Source organism: Oratosquilla oratoria, chromosome 10, assembly GCF_046742065.1.
Source record: "Oratosquilla oratoria isolate Oo_2021 chromosome 10, ASM4674206v1, whole genome shotgun sequence".
In the NCBI taxonomy this organism is placed as follows: Eukaryota; Metazoa; Arthropoda; class Malacostraca; order Stomatopoda; family Squillidae; genus Oratosquilla; species Oratosquilla oratoria.
The window spans coordinates 73,581,885-73,609,097 of record NC_134786.1 but is presented as its reverse complement, the minus strand read 5'-3'; the positions used below and the strand labels follow the sequence as shown (position 1 = coordinate 73,609,097).

At 42.1% G+C, this 27,213-nt stretch overlaps 1 protein-coding gene across 7 annotated transcripts in view; it reads left to right on the top strand.

Annotated features, from left to right (window-relative positions):
• Positions 1-27,213, top strand: part of LOC143029302 (ethanolamine-phosphate phospho-lyase-like) — an 86,995-nt gene that overhangs the window by 20,017 nt on the left and 39,765 nt on the right. For all 7 annotated transcript variants that reach the window (XM_076192048.1, XM_076192054.1, XM_076192055.1 and 4 more), the window contains 7 exons: positions 848-963; positions 10,789-10,948; positions 12,365-12,439; positions 13,385-13,530; positions 24,168-24,312; positions 25,156-25,243; positions 25,800-25,919. In XM_076192048.1, the coding sequence (XP_076048163.1) occupies positions 848-963; positions 10,789-10,948; positions 12,365-12,439; positions 13,385-13,530; positions 24,168-24,312; positions 25,156-25,243; positions 25,800-25,919 (850 nt within the window). The remainder of the gene's footprint in view (positions 1-847; positions 964-10,788; positions 10,949-12,364; positions 12,440-13,384; positions 13,531-24,167; positions 24,313-25,155; positions 25,244-25,799; positions 25,920-27,213) is intronic.

Below are 27,213 nucleotides of genomic sequence, written 5' to 3'. Positions count from 1 at the left end.
AATGAAAGGTGAGTGACTTAATCCATAGGAATGTCACGCGTCCTTAAAATATTGCTGCAGAAAACATCCAGTCAGTACTCCACATGGGATTAGGTAAGGAGAAAAATGGCTTGTCATAGTTGTGTGATGTTGGTTGACCTCGTATGATTTACCCATGAGGCTGAGAATCATTTTGTTTACTGCTCTTTTTATTTTTTAATCCTGGTTTGTGTAGGGACCATGCCACAGCTGCATTATTATTATTTATTTATTTATTTTGATTTATTTATTCATTTATTTATTTTTTATATATATATAATATTATTATTATTATTATTATTATTATGTGATGTGATGCAAGAGGCTACAACTATCCTGCTAAAGGTTAAGGCAACAGATTGATTGGTATATATATAATATGTATTTATTTGCATGGGGCAAATAACATATACCTAATTTTGGTGGTCTTTGAAATGCAGTCACATACTGACATTCTTGGACACCATTGTATTGGTCAGTTGGTGAAGATTATTATACTTCAAATAAAAATGGAAGATGATAAGATGATTTATGAGTTAATGATCAGCTGACTCATATGGTGCATAGAGTGAAAAGTTATTGAACAAGTGTATTTTTGATTGGAAGACCTATGGAAAGTAAAATGAAACATTAATCCAATATTAGCTGTTGTGTGTTTTTAAATTACATTCACCCTGAATTAGTGAAATTCAACTCTGCAAGAAATATTGGTTTGTAGAAAATATTAATCTAGTTCTGGAAGTAACTTTATTTTTATTGTAAACAAGATAATTAATGGGTTCGTTTTTCATTTTAGGCAAATCATGATCACATACATTTTTCGTTTCAGGGGGTGTGTACTACATTATGCTTCAGCACCACTTAAGATTGTTAGAGCACAGAAGCAGTACATGATAGATGACTTTGGTATCCAGTACCTTGACTGTGTTTCAAATGTTGCACATGGTAAGAACTTTTTGAACTTTGTCTCTCCAGGTGTTAATCCCTTCACTTTTGAGTTTCTGTGTAAAATGAAGTCATCTGGCGTTAAGCAGTACAAAATTACTTAAGCATTAATCATTAATTATCAGTTTACTGACCAGACCATAGTTGAATTACCTAGTCTGGCACTTGTGAATCAGTTACATCTCCCTTAGAGGAGACCCTCCACTCCCAAGCAACCAGCAAACCCATTGAATTGGTTCAAAATTCATTTAAAGAAGAAATGTTGTTGTTGTTTGGGTATGACTAGGTTCTTTGTGTGAAACAGTTGCCTTTTTCATATACTTCTAGTGAATAGAATTTGTTTAAAGTATATACATACATATACCAATGCTTTTTCCCCCTTACAATGAGGAATAGACATTTGGGAATGGATGCGAAGAGGAGACTGTATGAAGGAGTGATTGTGCCAACAGCACTGTATGGGGCAGAAACGTGGAACATAAGAGAAGAAGAGAGAAGGAGTTTGAATGTGTTTGAGATGAGGTGTCTGAGAAGTATGGTGGGGGTTACTAGGCTGGATAGAGTGAGAAATGAGGAGGTGAGGAGGAGAACAGGGGTGAAAAAGGATTTGGGAGATAGGGTTGATGAAAGAATATTAGGATGGTTTGGACACATGGAAAGAATGAGTGAAGAAAGACTAGTAAAAGAGGTATGGAAGGCAGATGTGGAGGGAGTGAACATGAGGGGACGTCCTAGGATGAGGTGGATGGATGGGATGAAGGGGGCTTTGGGGAAGAGGGGAATGTCTGTTGAGGACGGAAGACAGAGGTGAGTGGAGAATGGTTGTATATGGATGATGTGATTGCATGAGGAGGAATGGGCGGGGTGTGTGGGGGGTGGGGTAGTATGCGTGAGTAAATTTTGACGCAGCCCGAAGGGATTTCTCCCCGTCCTCTCGTTATATGCAAGGGGGGACGGAGAGGGGGGGGTCGCCAATTAAATGAAGCGGCCTTGCTGTGGATGTGCTGTGTCTTGCGACACTGCTTCTGACCCAGGGCGGTGGGCAGGGTGCAGGGATGACCCGTCATCCAGGAGGTGCTCAGATGAGAGGGAGGGTGGAGGGGTGTGGAGTGTATTTAGGGATGAAATGGGTGGGAGTGTTTTTATGCCTTTCCCTTTTTGGCTACCTCCCTTGGAAGGGGGAAAAAGCCTTGGTATATGTATGTGTACAAGGGAGGTAGCCAAAAAGGAAAAAGTATAAAATCATTCCCACCCATTCCATCCCTGAATGCACTCCACACCCCACCACCCTCCCTCTTATCTTAGCACCTCCTGGATGACGGGTCATCCCTGCACCTCGTCCACTGCCCTGGGTCAGAATCAGTGTCGCAAGACACAGCACATCCACAGTAAGGCCGCTTCATTAAATCGGCGACCTCCCCTCTCCGTCCCCCCATGCGTAAAAGGAGAAGACGGGGAGAAATCCCTTCGGGCTGCATCAAATTTTGCTCACACATACTACCTCACCCCCCATCCCCCCGCCCATTCCACCTCATGTATAACATCATCATCCATATACAACCATTCTCCATTCACCCCTGTCTTCTGTCTTCTCCTGTCCTTCCTCAACAGACATTCCCCTCTTCCCCAAAGCCCCCTTCACCCCATCCATCCACCTCATCCTAGGATGTCCCCTCATGTTCATTCCCTCCACATCTGCCTTCCATACATCTTTTACTAGTCTTTCTTCACTCATTCTTTCCATGTGTCCAAACCATCCTAATACTCTTTCATCAACCCTATCTCCCAACTCCCTTTCCACCCCTGTTCTCCTCCTCACCTCCTCATTTCTCACTCTATCTAGCCTAGTAACACCCATCATACTTCTCAGACACCTCATCTCAAACACATTCAAACTCCTTCTCTCTTCCTCTCTTATGTTCCATGTTTCTGCCCCATACAGTGCTGTTGGCACAATCACTCCTTCATACAGTCTCCTCTTAGCATCCATTCCCAAATGTCTATTCCTCATTACACTTTTTAATCCACCAAGGCATTTACTCGCTTCTCTCAATCTACATTCTACCTCCACCTTCACTCCACCTTTTCCTGCCACTTTTGCTCTCAAGTATCTAAAACTATCAACTTCCTCCAGTCGCTCTCCCTTAATGCTCACTTCCAGACTACTGCCACTTTCACCTCTTGCACATCTCATCACCTTACTTTTACCCACATTTATCTTCAACTTTCTTCTATCACACACTCTCCCAAACTCTGTCACCAACTTCCTCAATCCCTCCTCCGAACCTGCCACAACTGCAGTGTTGTCCGCAAACAACAGCTGGCACACCTCCCACTTTTCTCCATTTTCTTTAACCATCTCCAATCCCTGACCCACTACCCTTGCATTTACCTCTCGCACTACCCTATCCATGTATAAGTTGAACAGCTAGAGCGACATATCGCATCCTTGACAAAGTCCCACCTTTACCTCGAACCACTCACTCCCTCCATTTCTAATCCTGCCACAAGCTCTACTACCCTCATAAAAACTCTTGACAGCTCCTAGAAGCTTTCCTCCTATCCCGTAAATCCGCAAAAACCCCCATAGTGCCTTTCTGTCTACCCTGTCTTAAGCCTTTTCCAGATCCATAAAGGCCCAAAAAACATCCTTCCCCTTTCCTATAGCTTTCTCACATATCTGTCTTACTACAAAAATCTGATCTATACAACCTCTACCCTTCCCAAACCCCCACTGTTCCTCACCAATTACTCCCTCTGTTCCTCTCCTAATCCTCTCAATCATGATCCTCCCATAAGCCTTCCCAACTACACTTAACAAGCTAATCCCTCTGAAACTACTACATTCACACTTGTCCCCTTTTCCCTTGTAAAGTGGAACTATACAGGCACTCCTCCAGTCCTCCAGCACTCTACCCTCTCTCCAGCAAACATTAAATAACCTCACCAGCCAGTCCACCATCACTGTACCTCCTTTTTTTTTTAGACATTCTGCATGGCATCCATCCAGACCAGGTGCCTTGCCTGCTTTCATCATCTTAACAACTGCCTTCACTTCATCCTTTCTTATTTCTCCTCCATTTTCCTCACTCATCACAGTCATTTTCTTAGCATTTCCCACTGCAGCTATCTTTCCCTCCCTATCCTCCTTCACATTTAGCAACTCCCTAAAATATTCTGCCCATCTTCCCCTTACTGCCTTCTCTTCCATTATCATCTCTCCATCTGCACCTACCTTTTCTTGTCTACTTGATTCGCCTCCTCTTCCTCTCTTAATTTCTTTCCAAAACATCTTTTTATTACTTTCAAAATTTTCTGTCATACTCTTACCCCATTTCACATCTGCTCTCCTCTTTGCCTCCTTTACCTTGTGCTTTACTTCTCTTTTCTTTTCTTTGTACCTCTCATATGACTCCCTCGTCCTATTTTGTAACCAATCTGTGAAAGCTCGCTTCTTCTCTTCTACAACCTTCTTTGTTTCCTCATCCCACCATTCACTACCCTTCCTTCTATTTCCTCCTGTCCTTCTTGTTCCACACACCATCTTTGCACACTTTGTGACTCCCTCCTTGAACCATCCCCATTCCTCCTCCACTCCTAGCTCTACTCTATCCTTCACTCCCTCCCACTCCTCCTTCAGCTTCTTCTTGTACTCCTTCTCCTTTTCCTTTTCATTTAAAGAGTTCACTCTAAGCACCTCCCTACCTTTTGTCCCTCTCCTCTTTCTCCATCTATCCTCCACTCTCAACTTACCTTCCACCAAAAAATTATTTGATATTCCTCCACTCTCTCCCCTTAGCACATGTACATCCTTAACTCTTCCCATCATAATCCTATTTACCACTACATAATCCATTAATGCTCTATCTACCACCCTTCCATCCACCACCCTCTCCCATGTGTACTTATGCTTGACTTTCATCCGAAACACCATATTTGCTATCATCAACTCTCTTGTTTAAAGTGATGACATTAAATTGAAATGGATGCTGTAGTAGGAGGGCACTATTGAATGAAAATAAACTTTTAGAATAATGAACTTTGTGTTAGGAAGTTTATGCCTTTATATATGTATCAATCAGAATAATATATTTACTTATGCCACTTTTGGAAATGGATGCTAAGAGGAGATTGTATTTACCTAGTTGTAATATGCAGGAGAGGAGCTACGTTCGTATTGACCTGCAGTTGTATCTTTCCACATCCAGTTCTTTCTTAAAATCATGTATAGTTTTAGCACTCACTGTTTTCTCTTTCAATTTATTCAATGTATCTATTACTCTGTGTAGAAAGCTGTTCTTTTTCAAATCTCTTCTGTAACTGTCCTTCTTAAGTTTCTTCTCGTGCCCTCTTGTGTTTCTTCTGTCCCATTTAAGTAGATCATCCCTATCAAGGATTTCCATCCCTTTCATAATTCTGTAGATGGTTATCAAATTCCCTCTTTCTCTTCTTTGCTCCAGAGTTAGTATGTTTAGTTTGTCCGATCTTTGTTTGTATGTCAACTTGCTATGTGTTGGTGCCATCTTTGTCTTCGAATTCTTTCTAGTTTCTTTATGTTTTTTTTATTGTACTGGATGTCCATAGTGATGCTGCATATTCTAATTTTGGTCTTATCAGTGTAACTAGTATTCTCTCTGCCATTTCCTCATCCATGTAGTCAAAGGCCACTTTCATTGATCTTGTTAAATTATAGGTTTCTCCAACTATTTTCTTTACATGTTTGTCTGGTGTCATGACATTTGAGATAATTACTCTTAGGTCTCTTTCTGAGTTTACTTTTGTAACTTCCTTTGTTCCAATTTTGTATTGACCAGATATTCTATTTTTACTTTTTCCAAATTCCATTATACTACATTTCTTAATGTTGAAATTCACTTCATTCTTTTTACTCCATTTCCAGACTTTGTCCAGGTCTTCTTGAAAAGATTTGCAATCTTCTTTACTCTCTTCAATAGTTTTGCATCATCTGCAAAGAAGTTTATATAACATTCAATTCCTTCATCTATGTTGTTTATATAAACAGCAAACATTATTGGAGCCAACACGGAGCCTTGGGGGACTCCACTTAACATGTTTACCCAATTTGAGTTCTTTTCTCTAAGTACCACTCTCATTTTTCTTCCTTTCAAGAAGTCTTTCATCCATTCCAATAATTTTCCTTGTATTCCACCTATTGTTTCAATTTTTCTTAGTAATTTTTTGTGTGGTACTTTGTCAAAAGCCTTTTGTAGGTCCAGGAAGGCACAGTCTGCCCAGCCATCTCTTTCTTGTATTATATCTACCAATCTTGAGTAAAAGTATTTTAAATTTGTAGTACATGATCATCCACTTCTAAATCCAAATTGGTTGGGGTTTATTATTTTGTTCTCGTTCAAGTGTTTAGTCCATTTATTTTTTATAACTCTTTCGCATATTTTTGCAATTGTGCTTGTAAGGGATACCGGTCTATAATTTGTTGGATTTTCTTTATCTCCTCCCTTATATATCGGTACAATATTTGCATTTTTCCGATCTAGTGGTACTTTTCCTTCTTTGAGTGAGAAGTCAATTATCATGTGTATTTTATCTGTGAGTTCATCTATGCATTCTTTTGATATCCAGTTCTGGCCTGTGTGACTCTCTGACATTGAGTTTCCTCATTTGGTCCATTATTTCTTTCTGTATCACCGTTATTTCTTTCATTTTGGGAGATCCTTCTTGGTGACCATCATCCCACATTTGTGAGCTTTCAATTGTAAATACAGACTTAATATAAAGTGTCTGGTCATTACTTCAGCCATTTCTACATCTTCTGTGTATTCTTTATTTCCCTCACGCAGTTTCACTATTTCATGTTTGTCTTTAAATCTTATCATTTACATATCTGTAAAATAGTTAAGGTTGATCTCTTATCATTTACATATCTATAAAATAGTTAAGGTTGATCTTTGCATTTTGCTATTATATCTTTTTCATAGTTTAATTTTTCCTCTCTACATATGTCTACATATTCATTTCTCAGTTTGATGTATGTTTGCCATTTAGTCAATTTTTGTCTCTTTTCCATCTTTTCCAAGGTTTGTCTTTTCTATCTTTAGCATTGCTACACTTTTTATTATACCAGCACTTTATGTACTCCCTTTTCTGTTTCTGCTTAGGCACATGTTTATCTGTTCCCTCCTTATATATTTCTCCTTATATATCTTCTTTAAAGAGTGTAATGAGGAATAGACATTTGGGAATGGATGCTAAGAGGAGACTGTATGAAGGAGTGATTGTGCCAACAGCACTGTATGGGGCAGAAACATGGAACATAAGAGAAGAAGAGAGAAGGAGTTTGAATGTGTTTGAGATGAGGTGTCTGAGAAGTTTGATGGGGGTTACTAGGCTAGATAGAGTGAGAAATGAGGAGGTGAGGAGGAGAACGGGGGTGGAAAGGGAGCTGGGAGATAGGGTTGATGAAAGAATATTAGGATGGTTTGGACACATGGAAAGAATGAGTGAAGAAAGACTAGTAAAAGAGGTGTGGAAGGCAGATGTGGAGGGAGTGAACATGAGGGGGCATCCTAGGATGAGGTGGATGGATGGGGTGAAGGGGGCTTTGGGGAAGAGGGGAATGTCTGTTGAGGAAGGACGGGAGAGGACAGAAGACAGGGGTGAATGGAGAGTGGTTGTATATGGATGATGTGATAGCATGAGGTGGAATGGGCGGGTGGATGGGGGGTGAGGTAGTATGTGTGAGCAAAATTTGACGCAGCACGAAGGGATTTCTCCCCGTCCTCTCATTTCATGCAATGGGGGGATGGAGAGGGGGGGGTCGCCGATTTAATGAAGCGGCCTTACTGTGGATGTGCTGTGTCTTGCGACACTGCTTCTGACCCAGGGCAGTGGACAAGGTGCAGGGATGACCCGTCATTCAGGAGGTGCTAAGATAAGAGGGAGGGTGGAGGGGTGTGGAGTGTATTCAGGGATGGAATGGGTGGGAATGATTTTATGCCTTTTTCTTTTTGGCTACCCCCCTTGTAAGGGGGAAAAAGCCTTGGTATATGTATGTATGTAAAAATGTTCCATTTCTCTTCCATCTTTGTTTCATCATTTGCAAATTTTTCCCAACAAGCAATTTTGAAAAAGAAAATTCTAAGTTTTACAAAGTCAGTTTTGTACATAAATCTTCCTTCATAGTTGAGCAGTAGTCGTCATCAGTCGAGCAGTAGTCGTCACTCAGGTCAGGTCATCCGAGTAGCTGCTTCAATTAGTGATATGGCGAGTGGTTGTGTTACTGTGTTCAGCACTGATGAGGTACAATCTGTACTTAGTAGAATTGAAGCCTTGGAGGATGCTGTAAAGTGCCTTAAAGAGGAGAATCGAGTTCTCCGCTCGAAGGGCCAAAATACGGTTATAAACTGGATAAATTTAGATTTAAAAAGGAAATTGGCAAGAATTGGTTTACTAATAGGGTGGTCGATGAATGGAATAAACTTAGTAACCATGTAGTAAGCGCTGAAACTATCAGTTGTTTTAAGAAACGATTAGACAACTTTATGGATGGGAATGACAGGTAGTGATGGATACGGAGCTGCCTAGTGTAGGCCTTATGGTCTCTTGCAGTCTCCTTCATTCTTATGTTCTTATGTTATGTTTCTCGTTCTTTCTCACAACATTTTGTTCCTTAAGCTCGAACTCTATTAGTATGTGGTCACTCTTTCCAATTGGTGTTTTATAGTTTATTTCTTCTACAATTTCAGGCTCAGAGGTGAATATCAAATCAAGTCTCAATGGTTCTTCTTTTTGTCTATATTGAGTATTTTCTTTAACCCATTGAGTCAATGTGTAATTGATGGTCATATCCAGTAGGACGTTGCCCCAGAGTTCCTCACCACCTCCCATTGTCAATTCTTCCTATGCGGTACAGTTTTGGTCTCCGTCCTACAAAATGGACATCAATTCACTAGAATCAGTACAGAGAAGAATGACCAAAATGATACATGGACTCTGAAACTTGCCTTACGAAGAAAGGCTTAGGCACCTAAACTTACACTCTCTGGAAAGACGTAGAGTGCGGGGTGATCTAATAGAAGTGTTCAAGTGAATCAAAGGCTATAACAAGGGTGAAGCAAACAAGGTCATCATAATAAAACAACAGAGCAGGACTCACAGTAATGGGTATAAACTGGACAAATTTAGATTTAAGAAGGAAATAGGCAAGAATTGGTTTACTAATAGGGTGGTCGATGAATGGAATAAACTTAGTAACCATGTAGTAAGCGCTGAAACTATCAGTTGTTTTAAAAAACAATTAGACAACTTTATGGATGGGGATGACAGGTGGTGATGGATACGGAGCTGCCTAGTGTAGGCCTTATGGTCTCTTGCAGTGTCCTTTATTCTTATGTCCTTTTGTTCTTATTTCCTTTGCATTAAAGTCACCCATAATTACTATATTTTTTCCATATTTCAGTGTCTTGGTGAATTCATTCTTTGTGTCTTCTAGTAATTTTGAGTGTTCACTGTCAGTCCAAGTCTTAGTTTTTGGTGGCACATATACGACTATAAACTTTCTACTTTTCATACTACTATTTTTTACTTTAATTGTGATTAATTCCACATTGTCTTTTCCTTCTGTTGCCTTCATTACATTTAGGTCCTTTCTAGTCAATAGCATGACTCCTCCCCCTGTATGTCCATCATATTTTTCGACCAAAGGTTATAAACCTTGTCCCACCATACTTGATTGTATAGGACCTCTCAGTTTTGTCTCCAAAATTCACATTATGTCCGGTTTCTCTATTGACAAATAGTTATTCAATTCATTTATTCCTGAAATCATACCATCCATATTTGTATATACCGCTTTTAATTTTTTCTTTTCTTCTCTTTTTTTGGTTTATGTTTCCATTTTTCTGATGTACCATTTTCTCAGTCTTAGATACAGCACTCTCCAAAAAAACTCATTTTTTCCATCTAATTCTTTTCTCGTTTTTTCCTTCTCAGTGCCCTATCTTTCTCTATTTCCTCTTCATTCATTTCCTTTTTTATCCACACATTTTTGTATTTTTCACTGTTTGCCAGTTTTGCCACTTTTGATAGTATTTCTTGTATCATTTGAGTTCTTAGTTTGATTTTCATTGGTTTGTGTTTTTTTTCTTTTGAGTATGTACCCATTCTATGTACCTACATATACCAAAGGCTTTTTCCCCCATACACAGGGGGTAACCAAAAAGAAAAAGGCATAGAAACCACTCCCACCCATTCCATTTCCCATATATTCCACCCCCCTCCACCCTCCTCCCTCCCTCTTATCTTGGCACCTCCTGGATGATGGGTCATCCCTGGATCCTGTCCACTGCCCTGGGTCAGAAGCAGTGTCGCAAGACACAGCACATCCACAGCAAGGCCACTTCATAAATTCAGCGACCCCCCCCTCTCCGTCCCCTCATGCAGAAAAGGAGAAGATGGGGAGAAATCCCATCGGGCTGCATCAAATTTTTTCTCATACATACTTCCTCACCCCCCATCCCCCATCCACTCCCCCTCATGCATCACAACATCATCCATACACAACCCTTCTCCACTCACCCCTATCTTCTGGCCTCTCCCGTCCTTCCTCAACAGTTTTCCTCAATCACAGACAAAATGATGTGTGGCTCTGGTCCCTAGGGGTACCCCATATAGACCCTAAAGTACTGCTTGCTATTTTGCCACAATAACATGCAGCCAATACCCCAGACAGAGTATATATATATATGTTTATATGTATATAATTTCTATGTCTGGTGTATTATGTATTTACCTAATCAATTGCTGAGGTGGTATATATTTTAACCATGTATTGTTTTTGCTCTGTAGTGGGCCACTGCCATCCCCAGATTGTGTCTGCCGGACAGGCACAGATGAGTAGACTAGTGACAGCACAGGGATTCATCAATGACTGCCTAAACCAGTATGTCAAGAGCTTCCTTGAGACTCTTCCTGATGTGCTATCAGTCTGCTATCTGGTTAATTCTGGGTAAGTATATATATTGCTTCATTTTATGGATTTAACACACAAGGAGAGTTAACAACCAGTGGCAGCTTCTCATCTCTTGCTACTTACACCAACAGGACTATTTCTCTCATTGGTGTAAGTCTGTCTCTATACCAAGGGCTTGTTCCCCCTTATAAGGGAGGTAGCCTGTCAAGGCATGTGCTCACTCCCAGCTATTCCACTCTCATCTCATCCACCACCCTTGTTTCCCTCTCATCATAGTTTCTCATGGCAGAAGGGTCATCCCTGTCTCCTGCCCATTGACCAGGTCAGAAGCACTAGCAAGATGCAGTACATACACATCAAGGCTGCTTCACTTTATTGTGACTCTCCCTCCTCATCCCCACATGTGAAATGAACTGTATCTTGCTGTATTGCTTCTGACCCAAGTACTGGGCAGGAAACAGGGATGACTCTTCATCCACAAGGAGCTAAGATGAGTGGGAATGAGTTAAGTTCCTTGATTTGATTACCTCCCTTATAAGGAGGAAGAAACCCTTGGCATATAGATAGATGATTTACACCAATGGCATAGAAACAATCCCATACTAATATAACAGACAACAGTCCAATATTTCTTACCAGAGAGATCTGTAGGAGGGCCTAGGTATCTTTGTCAGCCACTATGGTTCTGTAGGTTTCCAATCACTGAAACTCCAGGCAACAGTTATTTTTATTATTTTATGGATGAGGTTTATAATTTCTGAATGAGATGAATGGATGGGGATAAAAGGGGCATTGAGCAAGAGGGGGATGTCTGTTGAGGAAGGAAGGGAGAAAGCAGAAGATAGGAGTGAGTGGAAAATGGCTGTGTATAGATAATACTGTGATGCATGGAAGGAAGTGGGTGGGGGATGGGTAGGGTAGTGGTTATGTGTAAATGATATTATAATGCAGCCCGAAGGGATTTATCCACATCTTCAATGTTACTTCATGAGGGGACGGAGAGGGGGGGTTCACTGATTAAATTAATTGTCCTTGCTGTGGATGTGCTGTGTCTTGCTGCATTGCTTCTAGTCCAGGGTGATGGACAAGATGCAGGGATGACCCATCACCCAGGAGGAGCCAGGATGAGAGGGAGGGAGGAAGGAGTGATGAATGGTGATGGAATGGGTGGGAGTGGAATTATGCATGTTGACTTTGGCTACCTCTCTTGTAAGGGGGAAAGGCCCTTTGTGTATGTATATATGAATTTTAAGACAAAAAAATATTTTGAAACCTACATTATAAAGTAAATAGTGAAATGGAAGGCAATGTACATGTTAAGTTTTTAGATTTTGTAAAGAAAATTATGTTGTTAATCACTCTTCTCAGGGGAAAAAATATTGTTTGAAGTGAAAATTATACCCATGAAGATATTTATTGATATTTTAATTTTTGTGATCCATTGTTTTACAGATCAGAGGCAAATGACCTTGCCCTGCGGTTAGCAAAGGCCTATACTCGACGGCATGATGTTGTTGTCTTTGATGAGTAAGTAAATGTTATATTCTTTTCTCAGTTGGAAATAGAAATGTGTTGTTATCTGTGTCACCAGGAAGTGTTTACAATTCAGTTCTACTCCCCCCTCTCCACCCTCCACATTTCCCACAAAGCAAGGAGGTTAGGCCTAAAAGGGAAATCCTATTTTTAATTTCCTATCCTACTCATCTCTTTTGCTCCTTCTCTTTAAACTATGAGAAAATTGCACTTCCTTGGAAGTCCTGGCAGTTCATCCATGGTGCACCTTTCTCACAGAACAGGACCTCACCTTACCTATACTTCACACACAAGACATTTTTACTAGTTTGACATCGTGACTACAAACCCTCTATGACTTTATTCACTCCATCCAGGGTTGGCCTGGCAACAGGCTTCTATTGCCTGAGATGTAACATCACAACTGAGGACTCAGAGCACCGCCCTACATTTGCCATGTGAGGACAACATCACAGAATCTTTTCTTGGTGTGACTTAGGCAAGAAAGACCTGGTGCTACAGAATGATGGGTTTATTTATGTGCCTAACTTGTGGCTGTGGTCAGTTACTTTGAGGGGTGGTTGGTCTCTTGCAAAAGAGATGAGAGGCATCAGATTGATTGTTTCATTCCATTCATCCACATTTCTCTTCCTTGGTCCACCCCCTGCTCTTGTTCCAAGCACCAAAGATTCTTGAACTCTTTGAAGATATCCTTGCTCATCTGTTCTCAAATCATCAATGGGTCACTACATGCTGGCCTGTGGTTTTGTCTCTTCCAATCCCATGTATGTCCCTCTCATGAATTTGGTTGTTCTGCACTGTGTATGGATTGATAAGAATCGGTGTTCCTTTTTTTTTTTTTTTCTTCTTCTTCTTCTGATTATAGGTGCATAAATGTGATTAAAAGAAAATTGAAATATTGACTTCAATTCATTGCTAATCTAATTACCTGCATTTCAGTGCATATCATGGAAATCTAGGAAACCTTATTGATATCAGCCCCAAAATGTTCAAAAGAATGTCGCAGGGTAAAAAAGATTTCATACACGTTTTACCCTTACCAGATACATTCAGGGGAAGCTACAGAGAGGCAGATGTACACTGTGGTGAGTATTATGCCTGTATGATATTATATAGTAGTATATATATAGTGTTCTATCTATAATACAGTTTGTGATCACTTGGTTATAAATATCTGTTATTTACATAGACCAATATTTGTGTCTTGTTGCATTACTCCTGACCCAAGCAGTGGATGGGGGACAGGGATAACCCTTCATCCATGAGATGAGAGGGACAACAAATTGGTATGGGATGGATGAAGGGTAGATGCATGCCTTGGCGCTGGCCACCCCCTTATAAAGGGGAAAGGGCATTTTGGTATATATATATACCCCATCTGTGGTATTGGCTGCATGTTGTTATGGCAAAGTAGCATGCAGTTGATACTTTAGGGTCTGCATGAGGCGACCCTATGGACCAGAGCGACATATCATTTTGTCTGTGATAGAGGAGCACTCTGCTCACAGAGAAATGATGAAACTTTTATTATACTAATATTGTCCCTCTGTTATGCTGTCCCCCAACCCCTTGTTGCTGTCCTGTACCATTTCTCTGAATTTCATTTCCTTGTTTCGCCTACCCTGTGGTGTGGGGAAAAGAATGCTGCCACCAAGTATTCCCACTTGGATCGTAAGAGGCAAGAAAAACAGGACGGGAATTGGGACCAGGCATCCTTCTCCCTGTAGCCCCACAGGGGATATTCCTAAAAAAATGTAAAGGCATAAGAGGGTCTGGGAGTTTTCCAACCAGCATCCTAAGGTTTGGGTCTTTTAATGTGCATGGATGTGATACAGATGGGAGTAAAAGGGAAGAGATAGGTAGGATGTTTGTGAGAAGAAAGATGGATGTGTTGGCACTGAGTGAAACTAAGTTGAGAGGGAAGGGCAAGTCTGAGTTTGGGAGTTTAGTTGGGAGGTTCTCAGGAGTGAAGAGAGGATGAGGGAGAGAAGGGGTGGCTATACTAGTAAGTGAAGAGATAGGTAAGCATGTAGTGGAGTGGAAGGAGGTTTCATCAAGGATAATGTGGATGAAGGTGAAACTGGGAAAAGAGATGTGGGTTTTTGTAAGTGCATATGGGCCTGGTAGTGAGAAGAGTGTAGAAGAAAGGGAGGCTTTTTGAATAGATTTAAATGAGTGCATAGAGGGATTAGGGAGGAACATCAATGTAGTAGTACCTTAATGCTAGGGTAGGAAATGAACCCATTGACAGAGTGATTGGGAAATGTGGAGTTCCAGGAAATAATTGTAGTGGAGAGTTGATGGGGGGTGAGGTAGTGTGTGTGAGCAAAAATTTTGACGCAGCCCGAAGGGATTTCTCCCCGTCCTCTCCTTTATATGGGGGGACGGAGAGGGGGGGGGTCGCCGATTTAATGAAGCGGCCTTGCTGTGGATGTGCTTTGTCCTGCGACACTGCTTCTGACCCAGGGCAGTGGACAGGGTGCAGGGATGACCTGTCATCTAGGAGGTGCTAAGATGGGAGGGAGGGTGGAGGGGTGTGGAGTGTTTTCGGGGATGGAATGGGTGGGAATGATTTTATGCCTTGTCCTTTTTGGCTACCTCCCTTGTAAGGGGGAAAAAGCCTTGGTATATGTATGTATGTATAAGAGTTGATGGTGGAGATGTGTCTAGAAAAAGAGTTGGTGATAGCAAATATAGTGCTTCGGAAGAAAGTCAAGCATAAGTACACATGGGAGAGGGTGGTGGATGGAAGGGTGGTAGATAGAGCATTAACGGACTATGTAGTGGTAGATAGGAGTATAGTAGGAAGAGTTAAGGATGTACATGTGCTAAGGGGAGAGAGTGGGGTAATATCAAATCATTTTTTGGTGGAAGGTAAGTTGAAAGTGGAGGATAGATGAAGAAAGCGGAAAAGGACAAAAGGTAGGGAGGTGCTTAGAGTGAACTCTTTAAATGAAAAGGAAAAGGAGAAGGAGTACAAGAAGAAGCTGAGAGAGTAGTGGGAGGGAGTGAAGGATAGAGTAGAGCTAGGAGTGGAGTTAGGAATGGGGATGGTTCAAGGAGGGAGTCATAAGGTGTGCAAAGATGGTGTGTGGAACAAGAAGGACAGGAGGAAATAGAAGGAAGGGTAATGAATGGTGGGATGAGGAAACAAAGAAGGTTGTAGAAGAGTAGAAGCAAGCTTTCACAGATTGGTTACAAAATAGGATGAGGGAGTCATATGAGAGGTACAAAGAAAAGAAAAGAGAAGTAAAGCACAAGGTAAAGGAGGCAAAGAGGAGAGCAGATGTGAAATGGGGTAAGAGTATGACAGAAAATTTTGAAAGTAATGAAGAGATGTTTTGGAAAGAAATTAAGAGAGGAAGAGGAGGCAAATCAAGTAGAGAAGAAAAGATAAAAGGTGCAGATGGAGAGATGATAGTGGAAGAGAAGGCAGTAAGGGGAAAATGGACAGAGTATTTTAGGGAGTTGCTAAATGTGAAGGAGGATAGGGAGGGAAAGATAGTTGCAGTGGGAAGTGCTAAGAAAATGAGAGTGATGAGTGAGGGTAATGGAGGAAAAATAAGGAAGGATGAAGTGAAGGCAGTTGTTAAGATGATGAGAGTAGGGAAAGCACCTGGTCTGGATGGATGCCATGCAGAATGTCTAAAAAAAGGAGGTACAGTGATGGTGGACTGGCTGGTGAGGTTATTTAACATTTGCTGGAGAGAAGGTAGAGTGCCGGAGGACTGGAGAAGTGCCTGTATAGTTCTGCTTTACAAGAGAAAAGGGGACAAGTGTGAGTGTAGTAGTTTCAGAGGGATTAGCTTGTTAAGTGTAGTTGGGAAGTCTTATGGGAGGGTTTTGATTGAGAGGATTAGGAGAGGAACAGAGGGAGTAATTGGTGAGGAACAGTGTGGATTTAGGACAGGTAGAGGTTGCGTAGATGAGATTTTTGTAGTAAGACAGATATGTGAGAAAGCTATAGGAAAGGGGAAGGATGTTTTTTGGGCTTTTATGGATCAGGAAAAGGCTTACGACAGGGTAGACAGAAAGGCACTGTGGGAGGTACTGCAGATATATGGAATAGGAGGAAAGCTTCTAGGAGCAGTCAAGAATTTTTACAAGAGTAGTAGATCATGTGTCAGGATTAGAGATGGAGAGAGTGAGTGGTTCAAGGTAAAGGTGGGACTTTGTCAGGGATGTGTTATGTCGCTCTGGCTATTCAACTTATACATGGATGGGGTGGTCCAAGACGTAAATGCAAGGGTAGTGGGTCAGGGATTGGAGATGGTTAAAGAAAATGGAGAAAAGTGGGAGATGAGCCAGCTGTTGTTTGCAGACAATACTGCGCTTGTGCCAGGATCAGAGAAGGGATTGAGGAAGTTGGTGACAAAGTTTGGGAGAGTGTGTGAAAGAAGAAATTTGAAGATAAATGTGGGTAAAAATAAGGTGATGAGATGTACAAGGGGTGGAAGTGGCAGCAGACTGGAAGTGAGCATTAAGGGAGAGCGACTGGAGGAAATGGATAGTTTTAGATACTTGGGTGCGAATGTGGCAGGAAAGGGTGGAGTGGAGGTGGAGGTAGAATGTAGATTGAGAGAAGCAAGTAAATGCCTTGGTGGATTAAAAAGTGTAATGAGAAATAGACGACATTTGGGAATGGAGGCTAAGAGAAGATTGTATGAAGGAGTGGTTGTACCAACAGCACTGTATGGGGCAGAAACATGAACATAAGAGAGGAAGAGAGAAGGAGTTTGAATGTGTTTGAGATGAGGTGTCTGAGAAGTATGATGGGGTTACTAGGCTAGATAGAGTGAGAAATGAGGAGGTGAGGAGGAGAACAGGAGTGGTAAGGGAGTTGTGAGATAGGGTGGATGAAAGAGTATTAGGATGGTTTGGACACATGGAAAGAATGGGTAAAGAAAGACTAGTAAAAGAGATATGGAAGGCAGATGTGGAAGGAGGGAACATGAGGGGGCGACCTAGGATGAGATTGGTGGATGGGGTGAAGGGGGTTTTGGGAAAGAGGGGAATGTTTGTTGAGGAAGGACAGGAGAGGACAGAAGACAGGGGTGAATGAAGAATGGTTGTATATGGATGATGATGTGATGCATGAGGTGGAATAGGTGAGGGGATGGGGGGTGAGGTAGTATGTGTGAGAAAAATTTGATGCAGCCCGAAGGGATTTCTCTCCGTCTTTTCCTTTTCTGCATGAGGGGATGGAGAGGGGGGTTGCCGACTTAATGAAGTGGCCTTGCTGTGGATGTGCTGTGTCTTGTGACATTGCTTCTGACCCAGGGCAATGGACAAGGTGCAGGGATGACCCGTCATCCAGGAGGTGCCAAGATAAGAGGGAGGGGAGTGTACTAGGGATGGAATGGGTGGGAATGGTTTTTATGCCTTTTTCTTTTTGGCTACCTCCCTTGTAAGGGGGGAAAAGCCTTTGGTATATGTGTATATATATATATATATATATACATATACATACATAGCTGTGCCTTGCTGCATTGCTTCTGACCAAGGGCAGTGGGCAGGATACAGGGATGAACTGTCATCCATGAGGAGCTAAGAGGAGAGGGAGGAATGGGTTGGTGGATGGGGGTGGAATGGGTATATGCCTTCTGACTTTGGCTACTTCTCTGGTAAATGGGAAAAATCCCTTGGTATATGGATGTATGTACATGGACTAATGTAGAGGTGGATGGATGGAGTGATGTTGGTTTTGGATATACAGGTAAACGTCGACTTACGATGGCCGCGACTTACGATTGTTCGACTTTACGATGACGACGACGACGATATGATAATTTAACCCCTTCCATACGGTGCCGCACACATAGGCGTCATGAGGAGCAAGTGGATTCGCGACGCTGCTATATCGGCGTCTTGATTATATTTATTGTAGTCGCCCCTGTGTTTTTACATTCTCTCAAATGATTCATTCTCTGTGGTTTTCAAAATTCGCGGGTGAAAGAGAGATGCGAGTATTATTACGTCACGTCGTACGGCTGGCATTGGCTGCTGCCCGCGAGATTTAAGTACCGTACTGAAAATACATATTATAGTGTTTGAATATGGTAAAAAGGATAAAAATAATTAAATAAACTACTGTACATGTTTAATATGCTATATTCAGTATCTCTGGTGGTTAATATACAGGTAGGCTAGGTACAGTGACCACGGAACAGAGTGGGGATCGACTTACGATGAGATCGTCTTACGATGGCTCTATCGAAACCTAATGCCATCGTAAGTCGACGTTTACCTGTACATGAAATGTCTCAAGCATGAGAAAGACTCCAAAAGATAGGAGTGAATGGAGGGAGAATAATAATGAAAATTATTGCCTCAGTTTCACCTAGTAGGAAACCCACAGCCCAACAGTTGCCTTTCTACAGATGTCTCTAGGAAGAAACTTTGGACTGTTGTCTGTGTTGTATTGGTGTGGAACTGTTTCTCTTACCGACTGAAAGTAGAAGGGGAGTAGTTGTCATGTTGTTAGTTGTCTCTCACACTCTCTCTCTCTCTCTCTCTCTCTCTCTCTCTCTCTCTCTCTCTCTCTCTCTCTCTCTCTCTCTCTCTCTCTCTCTCTCTCTCTCTCTCTCATACACACATACATATGGACTACTGAAGAATATTAAAGTGGCATTTCATTATATTGATGAAGAGATGATGAAAGAACTCATTGAAACCCTAATACCTCCAAGACTGTAATATGCATCAGTAGTATGGGCCCCACACAGAGTGAAGGATATAAGCAAGATTGAGAGAATACAAAGGGCAACAAACTGGTCCCCAGCCAGCCTGGCAGATAAACCATATGAGGAAAGACTAAAAGTACTGAGATTACATACATACATATACCAAGGCTTTTTTCCCCCTTACCAGGGGGGTAGCCAAAAAGGACAAGGCACAAAAACATTCCCACCCATTTCATCCCCGAAAACACTTCACACCCCTCCACCCTCCCTCCCATCTTAGCACCTCCTAGATGACGGGTCATCCCTGCACCCTGTCCACTGCCCTGGGTCAGAAGCAGTGTCGCAGGACACAGCACATCCACAGCAAGGCCGCTTCTCCGTCCCCCCATATAAAGGAGAGGACGGGGAGAAATCCCTTCGGGCTCGTCAAACATTTTTGCTCACACACACTACCTCACCCCCATTCCCCCGTCCAATCCACCTCATGCATCACAATATTTTCCATATACAACCATTCTCCATTCACCCCTGTCTTCTGTCCTCTCCCGTCCTTCCTCAACAGACATTCCCCTCTTCCCCAAAGCCCCCTTCACCCCATCCATCCATCTCATCCTAGGACATCCCCTCATGTTCACTCCTTCCACATCTGCCTTCCATACCTCCTTTACTAGTCTTTCTTCACTCATTCTTTCCATGTGTCCAAACCATCCTAATACTCTTTCATCCACATTATCTCCCAGCTCCCTTTCCACCCCTGTTCTCCTCCTCACTTCCTCATTTCTTACTCTATCTAGCCTAGTAACCCCCATCATACTTCTCAGACACTTCATCTCAAACACATTCAAGTTCCTTCTCTCTTCCTCTCTCATGTTCCATGTTTCTGCTCCATACAGTGCTGTTGGCACAATCACTCCTTCATACAGTCTCCTCTTAGCATCCATTCCCAGATTCCTATTCCTCATTACACTTTTTAAACCACCAAGGCATTTACTCGCTTCTCTCAATCTACATTCTACCTCCACCTTCACTCCACCCTTTCCTGCCACACTTGCACCCAAATATCTAAAACTATCCACTTCCTCCAGTTGCTCTCCCTTAATGCTCACTTCCAGATTACTGCCACTTTCACCCCTTGTACATCTCATCACCTTACTTTTACCCACATTTATCTTCAGCTTTCTCCTATCACACACTCTCCCAAACTCTGTCACCAGCTTCCTCAATCCCTCCTCCGATCCTGCCACAAGCGCAGTTATTCATTTTTAAACATACTTTGAGACTTTCCTTGTTCAGATCACTCAACATATCTTGCAAGTCTTCTGCTCTCTCTGAAATAAGAATAATGTCATCCACAAATCTTAGTATAAGAGGCAAGGGTAGTGGGCAAGGGATTGGAGATGGTTAAAGAAAATGGAGAAAAGTGGGAGGTGAGCCAGTTGTTGTTTGCGGACGACACTGCGCTTGTGGCAGGATCGGAGGAGGGATTGAGGAAGTTGGTGGCAGAGTTTGGGAGAGTATGTGATAGAAGAAAGCTAAAGATAAATGTGGGTAAAAGTAAGGTGATGAGATGTACAAGGGGTGAAAGTGGCAGTAGACTGGAAGTGAGCATTAAGGGAGAGCGACTGGAGGAAATAGATAGTTTTAGATACTTGGGTGCAAATGTGGCAGGGAAAGGTGGAGTGAAAGTGGAGGTAGAATGTAGATTGAGAGAAGCGAGTAAATGCCTTGGTGGATTAAAGAGTGTAATGAGGAATAGACATTTGGGAATGGATGCTAAGAGGAGACTGTATGAAGGAGTGATTGTGCCAACAGCACTGTATGGGGCAGAAACATGGAACATAAGAGAAGAAGAGAGAAGGAGTTTGAATGTGTTTGAGATGAGGTGTCTGAGAAGTATGATGGGGGTTACTAGGCTAGATAGAGTGAGAAATGAGGAGGTGAGGAGGAGAACGGGGGTGAAAAGGAAGCTGGGAGATAGGGTTGATGAAAGAATATTAGGATGGTTTGGACACATGGAAAGAATGAGTGAAGAAAGACTAGTAAAAGAGGTATGGAAGGCAGATGTGGAGGGAGTGAACATGAGGGGACGTCCTAGGATGAGGTGGATGGATGGGGTGAAGGGGGCTTTGGGGAAGAGGGGAATGTCTGCTGAGGAAGGACGGGAGAGGACAGAAGACAGGGGTGAATGGAGAATGGTTGTATATGGATGATGTTGTGATTGTATGAGGTGGAATGGGCGGGGGGATGGGGGGTGAGGTAGTATGTGTGAGCAAAATTTGACGCAGCCCGAAGGGATTTCTCCCCGTCCTCTCATTTTATGCAATGGGGGGACGGAGAGGGGGGGTCGCTGATTTAATGAAGCGGCCTTGCTGTGGATGTGCTGTGTCCTGCGACACTGCTTCTGACCCAGGGCAGTGGACAAGGTGCAGGGATGACCCGTCATTCAGGAGGTGCTAAGATAAGAGGGAGGGTGGAGGGGTGTGGAGTGTATTCAGGGATGGAATGGGTGGTAATGATTTTATGCCTTTTTCTTTTTGGCTACCCCCCTTGTAAGGGGGAAAAAAGCCTTGGTATATGTATGTACAAATCTTAGGTGGTTCAAATATTTGCCATTAATCTTCAAACCTTCCTCTTCCCAACTCAACCTTCTGAAAATCTCTTCCAAGCAAGCTGTAAATAAATGAAGTCTACTTTGTTGTTCCATTTGGACTTCTCCAGGTCCATTTACAACCTACACACCCTTCATTTCTTTCACCTACTCCAAGCTTCCCAATGCATGACTCAACTCACATCATCTTCCCCACTTTAGTATTGAAGTTGCTTATTACCAACATGTACTTAATTTTTTCTTGATCCATTGCCTGACTTAAATCATCATATATACATACATACATATACCAAGGCTTTTTCCCCCTTCCAAGGGAGGTAGCCAAAAAGGGAAAGGCATAAAAACACTCCCACCTATTTCATCCCTAAATACACTCCACACCCCTCCCACCCTACCTCTCATCTGAGCACCTCCTGGATGACGGGTCATCCCTGCACCCTGCCCACCGCCCTGGGTCAGAAGCAGTGTCGCAAGACACAGCACATCCACAGCAAGGCCGCTTCATTTAATCGGCGACCCCCCCTCTCCGTCCCCCCTTGCATATAAGGAGAGGACGGGGAGAAATCCCTTCGGGCTGCGTCAAAATTTACTCACGCATACTACCCCACCCCCCTGCCCATTCCTCCTCATGCAATCACAACATCATCCATATACAACCATTCTCCACTCACCTCTGTCTTCCGTCCTCTCCCTTCCTTCCTCAACAGACATTCCCCTCTTCCCCAAAGCCCCCTTCACCCCATCCATCCACCTCATCCTAGGACGTCCCCTCATGTTCACTCCCTCCACATCTGCCTTCCATACCTCTTTTACTAGTCTTTCTTCACTCATTCTTTCCATGTGTCCAAACCATCCTAATATTCTTTCATCAACCCTATCTCCCAAATCCTTTTTCACCCCTGTTCTCCTCCTCACCTCCTCCTCATTTCTCACTCTATCCAGCCTAGTAACCCCCACCATACTTCTCAGACACCTCATCTCAAACACATTCAAACTCCTTCTCTCTTCTTCCCTTATGTTCCACGTTTCTGCCCCATACAGTGCTGTTGGCACAATCACTCCTTCATACAGTCTCCTCTTCGCATCCATTCCCAAATGTCTATTCCTCATTACTCTTTAATCCACCAAGGCATTTACTCGCTTCTCTCAATCTACATTCTACCTCCACCTTCACTCCACCTTTTCCTGCTACACTTGCACCCAAGTATCTAAAACTATCCATTTCCTCCAGTCGCTCTCCCTTAATGTTCACTTCCAATTTGTTGCCATCTTCTCCCCTTGTACATCTCGTCACCTTACGTTTATACACATTTATCTTTAGCTTTCTTCTATCACATATTGACTTCACTCAGTTCTATGATTTCCCACTTGATGTTATTTAGTTCTTCCATTAAACTCTCCAGCCTGTGATCTTCTGAGAGGGTTTTTGTGTTGTAAGTATAGATCTTCACTTTGTTCATGTTGTTTAATGGATCCGCTTGGACAGTGCTTACTCACATTCAGTGGCACACTGCCTATAAGTACACAGAGCAGTGCAGTTAGACCTTTAGGAGATGATGATCCAACAGGAATGCCTGGTTTTGTTTTGGTTGTTTTTTTCATGGCCGCTATGAAGGGATTTTGGCAGTAATCACACCTCAGTGCCAGCTGGTTTCTGGTGAGATATTTCTTTGGTGTCACCTTGTTCATTATATTCAGTGAAGCCCTATATATCTATAGAGTGCCCAATGGTCCACATTGTCATTATGATGGTACCCCATGTATCTATGAGGAATTTCCCAGTTTGCCACCAGGGATGTGCCAGTTAGCAGTGGGTCCTGTGATTGTGTGTGTGAGCTGCTCTTTGTCTGATCTTTCTTACAAAACCTGTTTGATATGGGTGACCCTGCAGAGATTTCCTCTCTATTGACATAGCTTTGGTAATCATAAAGGTGTCAACTCTTGGATAGGGTACTACAATTATGTAAATACACACACAATACAATTAGGTAAACACACACACATTATCTCTGTGTCTCTCTATCTTCTTTCTCTCTCTCTCCCCTTTTAGAAATGGCGATGTAGAAATTAAATGATACTATACAAATGTAACACAAACAATAGAACAGCATATTTTTCAAGAGAGATTTGTAGGAGGCTTGGGAACTATTGCTAGTTACTGTTGATTACCAGCCTGTGAAAATTGAGGCAACATGAATTATAGAGATATGTTTACCTTTCATTATATTAAAAGAAAAATAATAATGTGAAACTTCTTTGCATCTTCCCTTTTCTTCTTGACACTTGTTGATGATACCAGGGGGTAAATATGAGATGAACTTGTTTCGTGTTTATATTTGTTATACAGTACTACCCAAAAATTCTATTTGTATATTTGTTTACTTAATACTGGTATTATCAAATGAAGAATAATTTTATTCACATTTTTCAGGGGAAAGGTATTCATTAGAGGCAGAGAGAATAATACAGCAGGCAGTGCTCAATAATCGACAAATTTCCTGCTTCATTTCTGAACCTATTGTAGTCAACTGTGGTGTAATAATGCCCCCTCGTAACTACTACACACATCTCTACGGGTAAGGCATTTCAATGAAAGTTTTGTTTATTTCTTCTTTGTTCATTGCAAAAACACACACACGTGTGAAAAAGTCATCAAAAGTAGATGGACTAAACATCTGGAAGAGAACAATATACTGAATCCAAAACAATTCAGTTTTAGACAATGAAGATCATGTGCCACAAACTTAACTTGTTTTTATTCATGGTTAATAGATATGATACAAGAAATGGATGGATGGGCAGGTTGTGCTTTCCTGGATTTACAAAAGGCATTTGATAAAGTACCACACAAAAAGCTATTAAGAAAACTCAAAACAAGAGGTGTACAAGGAAAATTATTGAAATGGATGGAAGATTTCTTGTATGGGAGAAAAATGAGAGTGGTCTTAGAGATAAAACCTCGACCTGGGAAGAACTGATAAGTGGAGTCCCACAGGGTTCAGTGTTGGCTCCAATAATCTTTGCTATATATATAAATGACATGGATGAAGGTGTTGAATGTTATATGAACTTCTTTGTAGATGATGCAGAACTACTAAAGAAAGTATAGAAAAAAGACTGAATTGCTACAGAGACCTGGACAAAGTCTGGGAATGGAGCCAAAAGTAGGAAGTGAACTTCAACATGAAGAAATGTAGTATAATAGAGTTTGGAAAAAGTGAAAAAAAGAATATCAGGACAATATAAAATTGGTACAAAGGAATTAAAGAAAGTTAGCGTGGAAAAGGACCTAGGAGTAATTATCACCAAAGACATGTCCCCAGACAAGCATATAAACAAAGTCTGAGAAACCTATTATTTACTATTATTGTGGCTTTTAACTACTTGTTTCTTCTTACAGTATTTCCATATTTTTCCAGCTTGATACGAGATCTTGGCGGTGTATGTATTGCAGATGAGGTGCAGTGTGGCTTGGGACGCACAGGGGAATATTTCTGGGCTTTCCAGGTAATTATGAAATTTTATCAAAGATAAGTGTGTTTATGTGTGTGTATATACACCCACACACCCACACATGCATGCATGCATAATACCAAAAGGCATCCACCCATCCTACACCCATCCATTACCCATTTATTGTCCCTTTTATCTAATAATGATAATGTTTTATGTATACCAAAGGCCTTCTTAAGTGGGGTGGCCAAATCAAGGTACTCGTCTACACAAATGAAACCCATTTGTCACCCCTCTCATCTTAGCACCATGTGAATAAAGGGTCATCCCTATCCCCAACCACACCACTGAGGTCAAGGGCAGTGCAGGAAGGCACTGCTCTTCCACAGCAAGGCTCTGCAGCCTGAACTAGTTTACCTCCAAGTTTATTGTAGACCATTCACTCTCCATTCTTGATCATCACATGAGAGATCCAGCCCAATGAAAATTCACATAGGATGTCACCATGCCATAGGGATTGCACAGTTTTATATGTGATTATATTTTTAAATCTGGTTGACCTTGTTTCCAAATTTATAACTTTTTGGATTTCTCACAATTTTTTATCCAGCACTACGGAGTTGTTCCAGATATAGTGACAGTTGGCAAACCTTTAGGGAATGGTCATCCAATGGCAGCAGTTGTCACCACAAGAGAAATATCAGATGCGCTTGGGGAATACTACTCCACAGTATGTATTATTAGGTGTATTTTTCAGTATCAGAACTTAGAGTAATCTTGGTATTTTTTATAAGAACCAGTTGTATGATTTGAATTTGACTCAGTCATTCCCTCCCTTCCTCCCAGACTCCTTCTCTCTCTCTCTCCTCTCCCTCTCTCTCTCCTCTCTCTCTCTTCCCTCTCTCTCCTCTCTCTCTTTCCTCTCCTCTCTTTCCTCTCTCTTTCCTCTCTCTCTCCCTCTCTCTCTCTCTCTCTCTCTCTCTCTCTCTCTCTCTCTCTCTCTCTCTCTCTCTCTCTCTACTCCCTCTCTCTCCTCTCTCTCTCCCTCTCTCCTCCCTCTCTCTCCTCTCTTTCCTCTCTCTCTTTCCTCTCTCTCTCTCCTCTCTCTCTCTCTCTCTCTTTCCTCTCTCTCCTCTCTTTCCTCTCTCTCCTCTCTCTTTCCTCTCTCTCTCTCTCTCTCTTTCCTCTCTCTCTCTCTCTCTTTCCTCTCTCTCTCTCTTTCCTCTCTCTCCTCTCTTTCCTCTCTCTCCTCTCTTTCCTCTCTCTCTCTCTTTCCTCTCTCTCTCTCTCTCTCTCTCTGTGTGTGTTAATGATACCAAATTACTCAAGGGTAAGCACAGTAGAAGACTGCAGGTCACTACAAGAAGACCTAGACAAAATATGGGAATGAAGTCAGAGGTGTGAAGTGAACTTTAACATTAACCTGTTAACTCCGATATGCTGCCCGGGAGGCAGCACTGGAGAGAACCAATATGCCGCCCGGGTGGCACGATATTCAACCCCTTACAGAAATCGCACTAGATTTGGTAGTGCTTTCATACTTTTAGGGAAGTTTGTCTGACTTGTCAACACTGCCTAGAGAATGCTACGATGCCAGTTAGTGCTTTCATACACGCGGTAGAGCGTTGATACACGTGGTGACTCGGGAGTGCTCTTTGCATCTTATTTATTGGGATTATCTACCTCAATCAGTGTGATATTAGTGTAAACATGCCTCAAGGAACTAAGAGGAAGCTTTTGTATGTGAGTGACAGTGATCCATACAATCGAGAACCAAAAACAGAGGAAAGTGATTGTGATAGTGACACTCGTAGGCCACACAGGGCTAGTGACGCTTCACAGCCACAACTTCGACCACAATCACAACCACAACCACAACCAGGCAGTGACATTGATAGACATAAGGGTGGAGTAAAAATCAAAGGAAAAGGGAAGTATGTGCCTGTGCGAATGAGGAGTGCGGGCAACTCTGATACCCCTCGCATGACGAGATGATACCCTGCACTTTTATTAGGACAGGGGGG